Here is a 15,879-nt window from a genome sequence, read left to right on the forward strand (position 1 = left end):
GTGGCAAAGTGTATCCCTCAAAATTACTGCTCCAGCTATTCTGCAGTCTCTCTTTACTAGCAAATGCTGCCACTGCGTCAATATAATTTGCTTGCAAGTATCCACAGTGAAAAAGCATTCTGAGATTACTGAGCCTCCATCAGAAACTTCATTTGCCTTTGCTGCCTATAGGTACGAAACATGGCTTTTAGAGTTGCAGGAATATAAAGTACTGTGGATCTTTTGCAAAGGAGGAAGGATGTGGGAAGAATATAACTGTTCTGAATAAGCAAGAAAGACTGATAGAAAGTGTAAGAAAAGTGTTAGCCCTCTAGTAGTCTAGTTTACACCCTATCTGAAAAGCCATTGGATAATGAGCCCAAACTTTGTAATCTGGGCATTGAAGAGAAGTAGCAAAGATGGATAAGATTTTAGCTTCGTGGAGTAACATGAGACTAAAAGTTATGTAAATTGTACAGCAAATATGAGCTCAGGTTAAGCCATATTTTTCCGGATTCTGGAAAGACACTAACACCATAATTTTTCTTAAAAATTGATTATGGATTTTATTTTTTTAATCTTTAAATGATGGGATAAACAAAAGCTGAAATTCTCAATGTGATTACATTTTATTTGAGGCTACTGAAAAAAACCCCACCATATATAATAAGACTCCTGACAAAACAAATACACGGAAATAAAGTATATAGGGAAAGAGGGTAATCATAAACAGCCACATTATAAGCACACCTATACTTATATATACACACGCTGATGGAAGCACATTCTTGTGTCAATGCATTTTATATTATCTTATGGAATTGTTAATAAAAGCATTAAATATGAATGCTTTGTTGTAATTTGACTTGGGCATTTTGATTCATGCTGCTTAAAGATCTGCTGGAAGCAACTGAAGAGGGAGGATTTGCTGTGAGAAGGAAATAGGAAATACTGTATGAATTTCTCCTATTTTGTTCTTGTTGGCAAAAAGGTATTAATACTTTAAGCTCTTCCTGTAGTACTGCCTGAGGAAGATAGCTCTCCTTTTATGACAGTAAATCACAGGCTTTCTTAATTAAACTTTAAACTTCTAACAGTAAAGTTCTATGTCTGAGTAAGCTAGTTCATTAGTGCACTTCTGTATTTAATGGACAAATGCATATATATTCAGGATATGAATCATCTCATGCTGAAAAAGTATTTAAAGTAGATGAAATGAACCATCCTTTGAAGGTGCCTAGAAGGTGCCTATTTATCTCTAATGTCCGGGGGTTTATATAGTCCCCAGATGAATTGTCCATGGGAAGACTAAGTTTTAGATAGTTTCTATTTGGGAAAATTAATCACATACACATAAATGGATTATTTTAAAATGAGGGAGAAAAACTTTGTTCTGGAAATCTCATTTTCTGCTCTACTTCATGTCTAATATCATTTCAACTTCAGAATCTCAAGGAGTATCTTCTAGTGGTCACTAACTAGTGGTAATGATTTTTAAAAATCATTCAAGTTTTCTTTAGCTTTTTTTTTTTTTTATTGTGTGATAAAATTTGGTAGTTTAATGTCACATTGCCAAGAAAATGTGGAAAACTTGTACCTCCAGGATGCTTTAGGGTACTTTTTTAAATACACATCTTTATTCTATGATTCTGTGTTGCAATTTCATAGTGCTGTTACATAATAGCGGGCAATTAAATGCATATGTTTCATTCAGATTTGTATTTTACATCTGGATATGTTGTATTGCTAAGAAAAACTGTTTCTGTGTTTGTATGTGCTGTTTTAAATAACACATCATATGTCTACAATATAAATACATATATCGTTTAATTTTACTGTTCAAGTGTATCTAAACTTCTGGAATTCTGGAATGATTTTTCATTTGCGTTCATTATGGACCAGCATTATGATTCTTGAATGTCCATTAAAACTTGATATGTTTTTTTGGGTTTTGGTTTTTTCTTTTTAAATTTGTCAATTAGGAAATGGAATGTGTACTTTAAATATACTTAATGTGTTTAGTAGTTGGTATTTCTGAAGAGGAAAGGAAGCATCTATCGTAACAATAATTATTACACTTTTTCTGTGGTTAGCATGCAATTAAATATATGGTACAATTGAATTTGTGGAGTATCAGTGGTGTATTTTAAACCATTTACTAAAAGAACAGTTAATTTACCCGTCCCCCAACAGTCTGGATTGTAATGTTGAGAAACGACATTAAAATGTTACGTCGTCTTGTCTTCATTTCCAATTTTAAATATTCCCTTTATAAAAAATGTGGCATAGGTGGCCTAATGAGAAAGAATCTACCTGAACATATCTTTTAAAATTCTTCTCTGGAGAAGACACAATCTGTCACACAGCATATATTAATGTCAGAATATTTTCTGAAGAAAACTAAATTGTACTGAGACTGCTGGGGTTTACCTTAGGGTTTTGCTTATAGAAATGTCATGGCAATCTGGAAAATTGATTGAAACACTCCTTTGAGTTCGGTGTTTGAACAATACTCAGTGAAGCTCAGCTGTGATTCACAGGAATTCCGCTATTTTGGGTTACTACCATAAAATTTTCTTTGTCATTTCTGATTTTATTGTTGGAGTATACATGCATGCAAAAAAAAAAAGGCCAAAATTAGTTGAAATTTAATAAAAAAATAAATTTAAATAATAAATAAATAACAATTAATTAATTAAATTGAAAATTAATTTAGTGCAGTAAATGCAACAGATATGACCTGAATTTCAGCCTCATGCTGTATTTCTAATTTTTCTCGAGAGCTCTCTTTTCGTTTCAGATCAATGCTCTCTCCTATGTAAAACTATGAAAATAAAAATTAAACTATCTACTAGTTTATCAATCCCAAACTTAAATTTGTATGAATTAGCTCAAAAGATAAGCAACATTGATTCAAAAATTCAGTGTGTTTTTGCCAATTTATTGTCACACAGTCTAGGAGAATAAATAGTATGCTCAAAGCAGATAAATGGCTTTACTCATATATTTATCAAATCAGGAATTTCTCTTGGATTATCTTGTTTTATCCTGTGCGTAAAGTATAACTCCATCCTGTAATTTCTGTGTCAGTGCTACTAAGTAAGAGTGTGCTTATCTGGCTCTGCAGGCTAGAGTAAGTGGGGGTAGTGGCATGGATCTGTGAGAAGAGAAGGAGGTATGTATTTGAAAAACTGAACAATTTTCCAGTCCTCTTAAAGGAAAGTGCAATCTAGAAGTCTCTAAGATTAAAGGGATTTCTGGTGTTGCTCCTATTTGTATGTCCAGCTGACAGCACAGCTAAGCATGTATTCCAAAGGTGCCAATACGTACAAACACATATGCATACAAAGGCTAACAAGGAGAGAGGCAAGTGTCTTCATTGGCATACACAGAAACACCAACATGTTTCCACAGGCTTCCAGGTCCTGGCCCAGGAGCTGGCCCCCCGATCTCACTCCGTCCAGGTGCTTTTCCTCTGTACTGATGGCCTTTTGTCTAGGTGTTGCCCCTTGACTTCATCCTCCTCACAAGACAGTCCATATTGATGTTCACTAGTGGTTACACGTGTGCTCACGCTCTGGGCGGGGGACTCATACACTAAATGGTCAGGAACAGAGTTTAAAAGTACAGAGTTAAAAGAGGGCAGGCTGTGTAGTTAGCATCAGGGGATTAGTAAGGGAGGTTTAACTATCTCCATTTTCCTACACTTTTTTCTTCCTTTTCCACCATGATCCATCCCCTTACCTGCTCTTGGCCCTAAACATCTGTCCTGGTTTCAGCACTGCACCAGCTATTAGGAAGGAGAAAAAAAATAACTGTTACAGCTGAAATCACAACAGTATCCCACAAAAAGTTTTGCAATCTCCAAGTACCATTTAAAAATCTCATATTAAGTTTTATGTAATATCACAAATTCCCTCAAATACTCCGTAGTATCTAATTTCCATGGGACCCAAGATAATCTTTCCTCCATTCTAATGAGTTACTAAGTTCTGTTAGAACTCCTACAAGATTACAGTGATACATTCAATGGCCCATCAGTCAGATACCAGTCAGAGTTCTGGTCTCTGTTTAGTATTTCCACTAAATCCTGCTCATTAAAGCTTGTGCATCGTGTCTATATAATTTATTACTTCCTCATTTCTTGGTCTTTGCTTTCTGTACTGAAAATGTCCTTGACTAGGTATCCTCATGAACCAAGTGTCTTACATTCCAGATACTCTTACAAGCCGTATTTACTATGTGTGATTGAGTTGCATTAACATAAATGTCTGATGCCATTTGGACAACCTCAAGGATCTGTATCAGTGTTGTAAAAAAAAACCAAGCTCCAGGAGAAATTCTGCCAAGAGCTTCTGAAGCTGCACGTGAAGTCTAGGAAAGATAACCTCCAAAACCTAAAATGGGGTATGAGGTTGCCTTTGTCTAGACAACTGAGTCAAGCTTCAGTCCTGGATTTTGTTACCCCTGTTTGGGAAGTTTTTTTGGGGGGCAGAGGGGGCGTAAGAAAGGGAAATATTTGTTTGCTTTGTGATGAAAATCATGTCTACTATTAAAAATCTGTTGTCCATGAGAGCACTCGAAGACCATTAACATTCATATACTATGTTAATCTTAAATCACATTAGTGGGATCTTCCTTAGAATTACATCATTATGTGTGTTTTACAGAGCCTGTACCATTGGTTTATAACTTATATAAAACTGAAAATGCTATTACACACGATAATCACTTCAGGTAGATAATGTCTTGTACTGTTTCTTTTTCTTGACTTTCCTGTGCATTCTACCCAAAGGTCTAACTCTTAAGTTACAGAAAATGTAGAAAAAGTAATTTAATTGTCTGTCTTGACCTTTAAGTCTTTTTATTGCTATTGTGTTCCAGGATATATTTCCTTTCTAGATGTGTGATTTATATCTGATGGTTTGCAAAAGAACATGCTGTTGACATATGCCACGTCTTATTGAAAGACTTCCCTTTTTTTGGGAGGAAGTGCTGCTGTTACTGTATGTGCCATTAGAATATAATGTCATACATTTTATAACCTTTCCTTTCACTGCTGCTGTACAGGGAGTGTAAGAAATAAGGTTTACCTTTCCCATTCTGCCATAAACAGTTTGTAATTTTGAACATCCATAGTGCGTTATCAGATTTTACATAAAAATGCAAGCATATGTCTTTGAATTCTGTAGATCGAGCATCCATGTTTTGCAGCTAAAGGCAAAAGTGAAAGGTATGTCAAAACAAACAAACAGACTTGCTGCAAAGATATTTTAATACTAAAATCAGGAATAATATAAATTTTTAGAAAAATTGGATATCTTCATTTTCTGAACCATGATTCATTATGAAATGCATGAATTTGATCCTTGATTTAATTACATTGATGTTAACAGTGTGATATGTAAATCTAATTCTACTTTTTCTAATAGGAGTGCAGTTCACTTTCTACACCTTTCATTTGGAGAATCATCACGACTACTTACTAATAACAGAGAATGGCAGTTTCACACAGCCATTAGCACGTCTGACTGGCTCAGAGCTTCCTTCACCAATCAATGCTGGTCTCTATGGAAATTTCAGAGCTCAGTTGCGCTTTATTTCAGATTTTTCTATATCATATGAAGGATTTAATATTTCTTTTTCTGGTAAGGAAATACCCATAACCCCTGGCTCCTGAAAAAGATTTTTTTCAGTATTTTATGTAAAGATCCAGAAAAAAAAAAAAGTTTAAAATTGAAGTGATTTTGATGAGTACATATACCGAATCATAATATTATAGAAGTTGTTTCCTAAGCACAACAGTTTCAAAGCCATCAAACCTCTGTGCCTCTGTAGAGACATTTCTGATACATGACAGAACTAGTCTAATTTCAGCTAGTGAAATTCTATATGAGCCCAAGTGTCAACTATTTAAGTTTTTATGCTGTGCCATTGTTTTAATTTGCTTTACGTACCTGGGGCATTCATGGATCTTACAGACTGACAAAGTCTGTTGTGTTATGCATCTTAAATACATTGTGAATGTATTCATTAGTCTTACTTTTTAATGTAGTATAATTGCCAGTTTAACATTCATTTTGGTTTTAAATCTGAAATCTGTGTTGATAGTTTAGGTGGAACTATACAGAAATTACTAGGCTGCAAGATTACAAATATGACTGAAACGTTTACATCCATACAAGATGACTTGCTCTCTTGTTTTCAGAGTATAATCTTGAACCTTGTGAAGATCCTGGGATTCCACAATTTGGTAACAGAATAGGATTTAATTTTGGAGTGGGAGATACTCTGACATTCTCTTGTTCGTCTGGATATCGTTTAGAAGGAGCTTCAGAGATTATTGTCTGGTGGTGGCCGACGAGTATGGAGTGCACCTCTTCCAAGGTGTGTGGGTACGGTGGTCAGCTGCTTTCATTTGCTTGTATGTGTAGTCATTGTCCCATGGAATTGCAGATTTACAGATTAGAAAAGGATGGTAATACACCTCTTACTTTTTTAATGTACTCTCATGTTCTCCATATCTCCTTAGTCAAATTTAAGCTTGTCTTAATATATTTAGTATTAGAACTATAGTGAACTTCATAGTCTATATTTGAAAGCATTTCAAATAAAGAGCGCAATACTCACTCTTCGTATTGTGCTTAGTATGTTAGGAAGACTGGCTATAAATTTTAGATTCACATTTTACCAGTTCAGATGTCTAATAATCAACTCTTTTTGTCAGTGAAAGCTTCCAAGTGATGCTTGTATTACAAAGTTGCATAAACGTAGTTAGAGCGCTTAGACCAGAGTTACTTCATAAAGCTAGGTCCAAGTATAGGATTCAGTCAACTTGGCTTCCTATATAAGTTAGAGAACCATATCCTCAGAAATTCCTCAGAACAGTTGTTCTGGTTTTTAAAATTATAGGTAAGCTAACTGAGAGGAAACACTTTCTCATAGTTCGTACGCTCTCCACTCACTGTAAGGGTTAGCCTACATATAGAGCTTTGACTAGAAACTTAACTTTTAATGGCTAGTTCATCTGAGCTGAATTCTTCCTATAGTCTTGATCTTCAGTTCTGTCCGAGAACTGTTCAAATACAACAAAAATCTCTAAAAAGTAGGAGAGTTGCTTAAGTGTCCATTTATTTATTTAAGATTAAGGCTATAATGAAAGGTTTGTATATTAAAATATCTCTATCGACGTGCATTTGAAATATTTTATTTTTTCATACTAAATTGTATGATAGCAAAACTTCAGTACCGTTCAGAATCTGATTGTGGAATAACTATTGACTGATTACGAGCTACACAGTCATATGTATATGGACATGAAACTAACATTTGGACATGAAACTAACATTGTGTTAGTTCTAATCCTATGCTTACCTTGGTACAACAAAAGTTCTGAATTTGGCATATGCATAAGCGACATTTACTTATGTACGTACAGAAAAGATGGTTTAGAAGCTAAGTCAGTGTCATGCATTAATAAAAGTTACTTTTGTGTTGGGGCTGATGAATTTTCAACCATAAGAATAAAACTGAATGCATGCATAGTTGCGAAGACAGGTTAAATTTTAGTAATACCTGGAAGTGTTAATATACTGAAAATGAACTGGTAAATTAGCAGTAAAGAAGAACTTGTGAAGAAGCATAAATGAAAAAGAAATTGCTATTTACTTTTCATCATACAGAAAATGATGTTTACGTTTGGGGCGGGTCGAGGGGGAAGAAAAGCAAAGCTGGAACACAAGGGTCAGTTATTTTCCAGGCCAACGTGTTTTCTCCTTATCTTTGAAAAATGAAAGAATGACTTAATTATTTTCCCCTCATAAATATTAAGTCTTTGTTGATTTCGTGCTTAATTTATATACTATAATTAAAACAACTGGAGAGTAGAAGTTCCTGTTGACCACTTGTATTGATTTCAGAAATTTACATATTGTTTGTGCTGCTTATGTTGAGTGTTTCTGCTAAAAGTGATTCATGAGCTTTAAAAGCTTCTGATAACATACACTCACATACACACAACTTCAACTGGGAACCAACCACTGTTTATAGTATTTGTGTTCAGCTTGTCAATACAAAAATACAACATAAGAAAGACAAAAATAAACCAGAGCAAGTTTGGTAGTGGGTATAATGATAGTTCACTGCAGAATACCCTTCTGGTAGGCTATATGGGTAAGACTGCACTGGTCTTGGTCCCGTTTGCCAGAGGAGACCTCCTGACAGCATGTTTCTTTTGACATGCATAAGCAAGCCTGGTTTGCACCCTCAGTCACTCTCATACCACCACTCAAATCTTCAATGTCATATTGCACATTTGTGTAACCCTATGCTACCAAAAAAACCCCAAAACAAAACTGGATGTGGGGGTGGTGAAGCACTGGAATGGGTTGCCCAAGGAAGTTGTGAATGCTCCATCCCTGGTGGTGTTCAAGGCCAGGTTGGACAGAGCCTTGGGCCACATGGTCTAGTGGAAGTTGTCCCTGCCCATAGCAGGGGGGTTGGAACTAGATGATCTTAAGGTCCTTTCCAACCCTTACTATTCTATGATTCTATGATTCTATGTAGCACTTTCCTTAAATAACTTTGGGTATTCTGAACACAGAAGAAAAAAAAGGTTATGCTTTTGGACCACAGAAGCACCACATAGAACCTAGAGGACTCTCAGAACCAGGTAATATTTATTATAGACATGCTCAGATTTCTCTACGCAGACTTAGCTCTCAGCAGTGTAGATGGATACCATACTTCACCATTTCGCCTGAGAGCCAGGGATCTCTTCCAGGATTGGATGCATTTAGCACTATAGACACAAGTAATATGACCCAAGTGCTTCCTTAGCATTGATAAAAGTGCTTCCATTCACATGATGGTCATAGTCCTTTTAGTCATATGACCAAAAAAAATTCATATAGAAGACTGAGGACAGAGACTGCTTGCAGTAACTTTTAGTTTCACCTGAAATATATCCAAAACTATCTACATAAAAATACTGGTAGGAGTTCTAAGAAAAGCTAGGAGGAAAGATAATAAGCTTGTAAACATTTTAATATAAACAGAGAAATGATGTGTTTTCCTATAATAAATGGCAAAATTAACTAGGTCAGGAGATTGAATTCTCTTTTCCATTAATGCAAGAAAAAGGGCCATTCAGCTTCAAATAATACTTTTTAAAAGTAAAACAGAAATATTTTTTTTCTTTCAACATAAATTAAATTGTGGACATAGTTCTGGGCAATGATATACAGAAATTAAAAAAGCAATTGTAGATGTATGTGGATAACAAGATTATTTGGAATTCTTGCCAGAACACTTATCAAGCATCCCTTTCTGGAAACAAAAGGCCAGTGTGCTGAGTCCTGAAACAGAGTAGCCAATCATAATAAATTCTAAACTAAATAAATTGCCAGTGACTCAGAAGCTGTCTTTCCTTTTCTTACTTACATATATATATTAAATAATATTATTGTTCAATGTATGAAGATATTTTCAAAAATGAAAATAAGACTTAAATTTGGAAATGAAGAATTAATGAATAAGAAGTAATGTTCAAATAGCAAAAAAGTATTTGTTACTGAATATTTAAAGCTGAACAGCTCAAATGATAGCATTGGCTGAATTCCATAGGGCTTGATGTTGTGCTGGAACAATTTTTTTATAACAAGACTTTCCTACAAATTCAGAAATATTTTAGATATTTCTGTATATTTAGCTAGTTCCTTTAAATGACTAATAACTTCAAATAATTAATACTACTGAATGTAAATCCTCATGAACATGTACACAGTCACTAATTATGATTGGTAGAAGTAAGTTCACACAAATACATATGTATGTGTTTTATACACCTGTGCAGCATACCTAATATCCCAACATTTCCTTTCTAGTAAATGTGTGTATTCTCAATATATTTACAAGAGTCTACTGTATGATTCAGCTCATTTTTGGGCTAGATGTCTGTAGTCATTTGTGAATTATATCACTTGTGTTTCTAGTTTACGTATAGTAGTTTTAGTTAACTAACAAAATTATCATAGAGTCATAGAATAGTAAGGGTTGGAAAAGACCTTAAGATCATCTAGTTCCAACCCCCCTGCTATGGGCAGGGGCACCTTGCACTAAACCATGTGGTCCAAGGCTCTGTCCAACTTGGCCTTGAACACCGCCAGGGATGGAGCGTTCACAACTTCCTTGGGCAACCCATTCCAGTGCCTCACCACCCTCACTGTAAAGAACTTCCTCCTTATATCTAATCTAAACTTCCTCTGTTTAAGTTTGAACCCATACCCCTTGTCCTACCACTACAGTCCCTAAGGAAGAGTCCCTCCCCAGCTGTCATTGTTTTGTTCACTTGGCTTTTGCTGGCTGTTTTTTTTAGTACCTAAATAAATGTCCTTTTTCAGTACATCTGGAGACATGCAGTGAATAATATTGTAAAAATCATAACAATAACTGAGAAATTAATCACATCATGATTAAATTCTGAAAACTTTTTGTCGTGGTTTGAGCCCAGCCGGTAACTCAGAACCACACAGCAGCTCGCTCACTCCCCCCCTTCCTCCCCCCGCTCCCGGAGGGATGGGGAGGAGAATCGGAAGAATGTAACTCCCACGGGTTGAAATAAGAGCAGCCCCGCAACTAAGGTATAATACAAAACCACTACTGCTACCACCACCAATGATAATAATTATTAGTGAAATAACAAGGGGAGAGGATACAATTGCTCACCACCCGCCGACCGATACCGAGCCCGACCTGAGCAGTGATCTGGGCCTTCCGGGTAACTCCCCCTGGTTTATATACTGGGCATGACGTGCTGGGGTATGGAATACCCCTTTGGCTAGTTTGGGTCAGGTGTCCTGTCTCTGCTTCCTCCCGGCTTCCCCTCCTCCCTGGCAAAGCATGAGACTGCGAAAGTCCTTGGTTGGAATAAACATTACTTAGCAACAACTAAAAACATCAGTGTTATCAGCGTCGTTCCCAGGCTGAAAGTTAAAAAACACAGCACTGCACCAGCTACTAAGAAGGAGAAAAATGACTGCTATAGCTGAACCCAGGACACTTTTATACTTATTTAAATATACACTCTCATGATGAGCAAGCAATAATATCAAATATTTTATCCTGTGAATAAAGAAGCATTAACTGAAAGTTAATGCTTCTTTAAGCAAGTAACTGAAAATGGGGAGGGGGGAGATTTTATTCTTGGGGGAAGAGGCGACTATTGAAATCAAGTATATTTAATGTGGCAAGTTGTTCCACTTTAGTTGCTTCCACATGTTGAAGACTGATGCCTTGTTTTATATCAAAACATATATTGTCAATATTTTCATAGTTATTCAAGGTTATTCTTGCCACTTGCTTCTGGAATTTCTATACTTATCCACTTATCTATCCTTTGAAATTAACTTCCTAACACTCAATACATTACTTAGATCTGAGGCCTTACCACTATCAAGCAGAAGAGACACAGGCAGTGCTCACACTTAGGTATCTTAATCTCATGTCATTATGAGGAAGCCAGACATACTGGTCAGCTGTTCAAAGTTTTTGATCTGTTGTTAGTCCTTACATCTTTTAGTGGAGTTGATTACTAATCATAAAACTTGATTTATTTTATTGAGTTTTCCCTCTGCTTATTCAGGCAAATTCCCATTTTTTTTCAAGAAAATTCAGAAGGGCTTGTTATAGGAGAAAACAAAAGAAAAGAAAACCAGTAGCAGGAAATTTCACACTGGACTGTTTTGTTGAGACTGCTTTGTTTACTACTGCATGTTTTTAATAGTACAAAAAGTCTGTGAAATAGACCAAATGTTATAGGATCTTGATCTGTGTAATGGATTGAACCCAGATGATTGCTGACTCTCCTCAGCAGGATAAGAGAGAGAATAGGTCAAACGCAAGGGAAAAAAAAAACAAACAACAAAACAAAACCAAAAAAACCAAAACACGAACTTGTGATTCAAAATACAAACAGTTTAATAAGTAGTGAGAAGAAAAGAAACAGAAAGGCAGTCACTCACCAGCAGCCTGATGCCCAGTTGATCCCCAAGCAATGACTGCTTTGAAGAAACTCCCCCAATTTTATGCTGAGCATTACACTCTATGTGACATGAAATACCTCTTGGATCAGTTCAGGTTAGCTGTCACAGCTGTGTTCCCTTCCGGTCTTGTACCTACTTACTGGGGGGGCAGTGTGAGAAACAGAGGAGGCCTTGGTGCTGGGCAAGCACTGTTCAGCACTAGCTGAAACACTGGTGTGTTATCAACACTGTTTTGGTCACAGATCTAAAACACATACTATATGGGTTCCTATGAATTAACTCCATCCCAGCCGAACCCAGTACAGTCTATTGATAAATGGATGTATCTGGTGATTAAGAAAAAAAGTCAAGAATTTTGAAGTTGCCTGATTTGAACTTCAACATGTATAGTGAAAAAACCCATTTTTTGATTCTCAGTAACAGATTCTTAAAAAAACCCCAACTTAATTAAAAAAAAACCCCAACTTAATTAAAAAACCAAACAATTCACTTTTAGCTTTTTCTAGAAGCAAAATCTAAGCTCTGGATAGTCCAAAGTAATCAACATTTTCAACAATATGTTTGTGGCATGTCTCCAACTTGTGATATAGTGTACAGGTATCATCTTAAGTTTGTGAAGATGCAGTTCTGCTGTTTTCACAGGTTTGTGCCTCTGAACTGGTTCTGATGCATTCAGAGTTCAGATATCTCTGCCTAGTGTTCTTTATAATTTTCAATTCCACAGTTAGCTTACAAGAAGACAGTTTGAATTTCCCTATAACTGTTATTGACAACAACAAACAAAAGCAATTATTGTTGCTTTAAAGTGAAAATAGTAAAATAGATAAAATTAAACTTTTCTGATAATCAATAATGGAATGAAGATGATTAAAGATCTGTAAGAGTACTGTCATTCCTTAATTTCATGCTTTTTTTTCATGCTTTATTCAAATAATAATCAAATGCAGTGTTCATATTAAGCACACACACTGCTTTCTTGTAATTACCTTGATTTCAAGTGAAATGTAGAAAGTAATCTCTTTTATGCCAGGGTTTCTCATGTGTGTTTTTTTTTTTTTTTCCCTCTCCTTTGCCCTGTTCCATTTTCTTTTTTTTATTTTCATTTTTTCTTCCTTTCCTTATAAGGCTGCCCAATAGCCAAATTGCATGCCCTTTCATTATAACTGTCAAGTCAGAATTTATAACCCATAATGGTTTCTATGTCTATATAAAGAAAAGAGTCTAGTGTCCTCATGGCTTCCCAGCTGTGTAAAGCATTATATTTTTGTGAAGGTGATTGATAGGTTTTTTTCCTGTTCACTGGTGTAGCTTCTTTGCCAAGTTTTAGTTAAAGTGCTTTTTTGGGGAATACCTGGGGAGTGAAAAACAGAAATGTCTGAAAGGTTATATTGTATGAGAGAAAAAATAAATTCAGTGTTGAACTAAAGCACAGTTATGTAACCAGTGAAGTGAAGGTTCTACCACAGATAAGTCTGCAGTAATTGCAAAGTCCCTTAATTAGCAGGATGGCTGTTAGCTACCCTCTGTACCTCTTACTCCTTATTACTATTAGAATCTTGCTGCATAGTTCTGTCTGTTTCTATACATACACAAAATATAAGGCAAAGGTTGTTTCTAATATTCTGGGTATGAAAAATTGCCTTTTTGCTTGTTTTAATTGAGTTTTCTTTTTAATAAGTGGAATGTTTTGGCAGCATGAATTCACAGCTTAAGGACTGTGATATGCACTTGTAAATGTGTTATTGATTCCTCTCAGAACAAATTACTCCTAAGCTTTCTTTTGCTTGTCAGAAGTAATTTTATTTCTTTAAATATTTCTCCTGTCATTTCTGAGTATGTCATTTCTTTTATTTTCTTCAAGGGTAAGATATCCTGAACAAAGCAAAATACAGCCATTGAGGGCTCACCATCTGTTAGCATAATGGCATTATAATGTGATAAGCATTTTCTTAACATTTCTTATGTATTTTAATATCCTACGTAAAGTTTTTAGCTGTTCCTCTTCACTGTGTGGAAATTTCCACTAAATTCCAACAGTACTCAAGTTATTTTGTGTTTTGGGTTTTCGTGTTTGGGGTTGTTTTGTTTGTTTAATTGTTTATAAGAATTTTATAGTTAGTTTAAAGGCAAATTGTGCTCTTTGGTTGTTTAAATTCTCCTAATCTAAAATATGTATTTGTTAATACATCTTATCTTGTTAACAGTAATGCAGAAGCTCATTGTCATGCTATTTCTCCATCCTTCTTTGGTGAATTGCAGTGCAGGAATGTATTGTTTAAATATGACTCTCCATTCTTGTCCTCAGCAGCCATCAATTACTGTTATTAATAATATTACTACAAATAATGTAAATAATTGTTTATAACAATGATTTCTTTCATATTTGGCCATTTTAGTAAAAACATCAACTTGCTCTAAAATTATGTTTAGGTCTTAAATACAGGACCTTCTCAAATCTGACAATACTATCTTTCAGTATAGCATAAACAGTGCAGTCAGATAACAGCCAAAAGGTATGTTCTAAGACTATTGAGAGTAAATTTAATGCACAGATAGCCACATGATTTTTCTGATGTTCAGATCAATGCTGATATCGATGCATGCATTGCAGATGCATAATAAGAAATTGCAGTTACTGTTTTTGTCCCTATGAAAGGAAATCCTGTCTTTTGGAACAATATAAAATAAAAAATAAAACCCACTGTTCTTACTGACTGAAGAAGACAATGTTCTGTTAATTTTCTTCATCTTTGCTCTGTACTCTGTCAGTATACAAAACCACCCGGAAAAATTTTGATGACCCCATAATTCAGATTATTCAGGAAGAGAATGTATCTATCACAACTTAATCTTTTCAGGACTGTCTTGTTATCCTCTGTTTTATTGTCTTGTTTTAACAAGAGTCTTTTCCTTGCTTACATCTGCCATCAGTTAGAGAGGTAGAACTTCTGCAGATTACCACCTTTACTAAGGGCAAATCATAGCCGACCAGTTTGGTGGCCTTCTATGATGTGGCTACAGAACTGTTGGATAGGGGCAGAGCAACTCATGTTATCTGCCTGAACTTGTGCAAAGCGTTCAACATAGGTCCGCAGAACATCCTTATTTCTTAAATTAGAGAGACATGGATTTGATGGATGGACCACCCGCTCGACAAAGAATTGGCTGGATGGCTGCACGCAGATAGCTGTAGTCAATGGCTCAATGTCCACATGGAGACCAGTGATGAGAGGTGTCCCTCAGGGGTCAGTGTTGGGACCGATCCAGTTCAACATCTTTGATGGCAACATGGACAGTGGGATTGAGTGCACCCTCAGCAAGTTTGCTGATGACACCAAGGTGTGTGGTGTGGTTGACATGCTGGAGTGAAGGGATGCCATCCAGAGGGACCTTGACACGCTTGTGAGGTGGGCCAGTGCCAACCTCATCATGCTCAAGAAGGCCAAGTGCAAGGTCCTACACCTGGGTCGGGGCAATCCCAGAACAGCTGCAGGTTGGTCAGAGAAGTGATTCAGAGCAGCCCTGCAGAGAAGGACACAGGGGTGTTTGTCGGCAAGACTGTAATGATAGGACAAGGGGCAATGGGTTCAAAATTAAACGGGGAGATTTAGGCTGGATATAAGGAAGAAATTCTTTACTGTGAGAGTGGTGAGGCACTAGAACAGTTTGCCCGGAGAAGTTCTTGATGCTCCATCCCTGACAGTATTCAAGGCCAGATTGGATAGGGCCTTCGGTGACATGGTCTAGTGGGAGATGTCCCTGTCCATGGCAAGGGGGTTGGAACTAAATTATCTTAAGGTCCTTTCCAACCCTAACCATTCCATGATTCTGTAAGAACCAGTTCATTGAGCACTGAATT

General features: G+C 36.1%; 1 protein-coding gene and 1 long non-coding RNA gene across 3 annotated transcripts in view; one reads left to right on the forward strand and one right to left on the reverse strand.

Moving 5' to 3' along the window:
- Positions 1 to 15,879, forward strand: part of CSMD3 (CUB and Sushi multiple domains 3) — a 609,188-nt gene that overhangs the window by 373,381 nt on the left and 219,928 nt on the right. Inside the window, 3 exon segments of the mRNA XM_030493685.1 lie at positions 5,412 to 5,627; positions 6,188 to 6,326; positions 6,328 to 6,374. Of these exon segments, the coding sequence (XP_030349545.1) occupies positions 5,412 to 5,627; positions 6,188 to 6,326; positions 6,328 to 6,374 (402 nt within the window).
- Positions 2,976 to 10,735, reverse strand: LOC115611189. 2 transcript variants are annotated; one of them, XR_003992500.1, is made up of 3 exons: positions 10,705 to 10,735; positions 3,724 to 3,769; positions 2,976 to 3,576 (listed from the first exon to the last, which is right to left on the reverse strand). It is a non-coding gene; the product is annotated as an uncharacterized LOC115611189 (long non-coding RNA). The 2 variants fall into 2 exon arrangements; XR_003992501.1 differs by lacking the exon at positions 10,705 to 10,735 and adding an exon at positions 5,073 to 5,176.

This window comes from Strigops habroptila, chromosome 1, assembly GCF_004027225.2.
Source record: "Strigops habroptila isolate Jane chromosome 1, bStrHab1.2.pri, whole genome shotgun sequence".
Lineage (NCBI taxonomy): Eukaryota > Metazoa > Chordata > Aves > Psittaciformes > Psittacidae > Strigops > Strigops habroptila.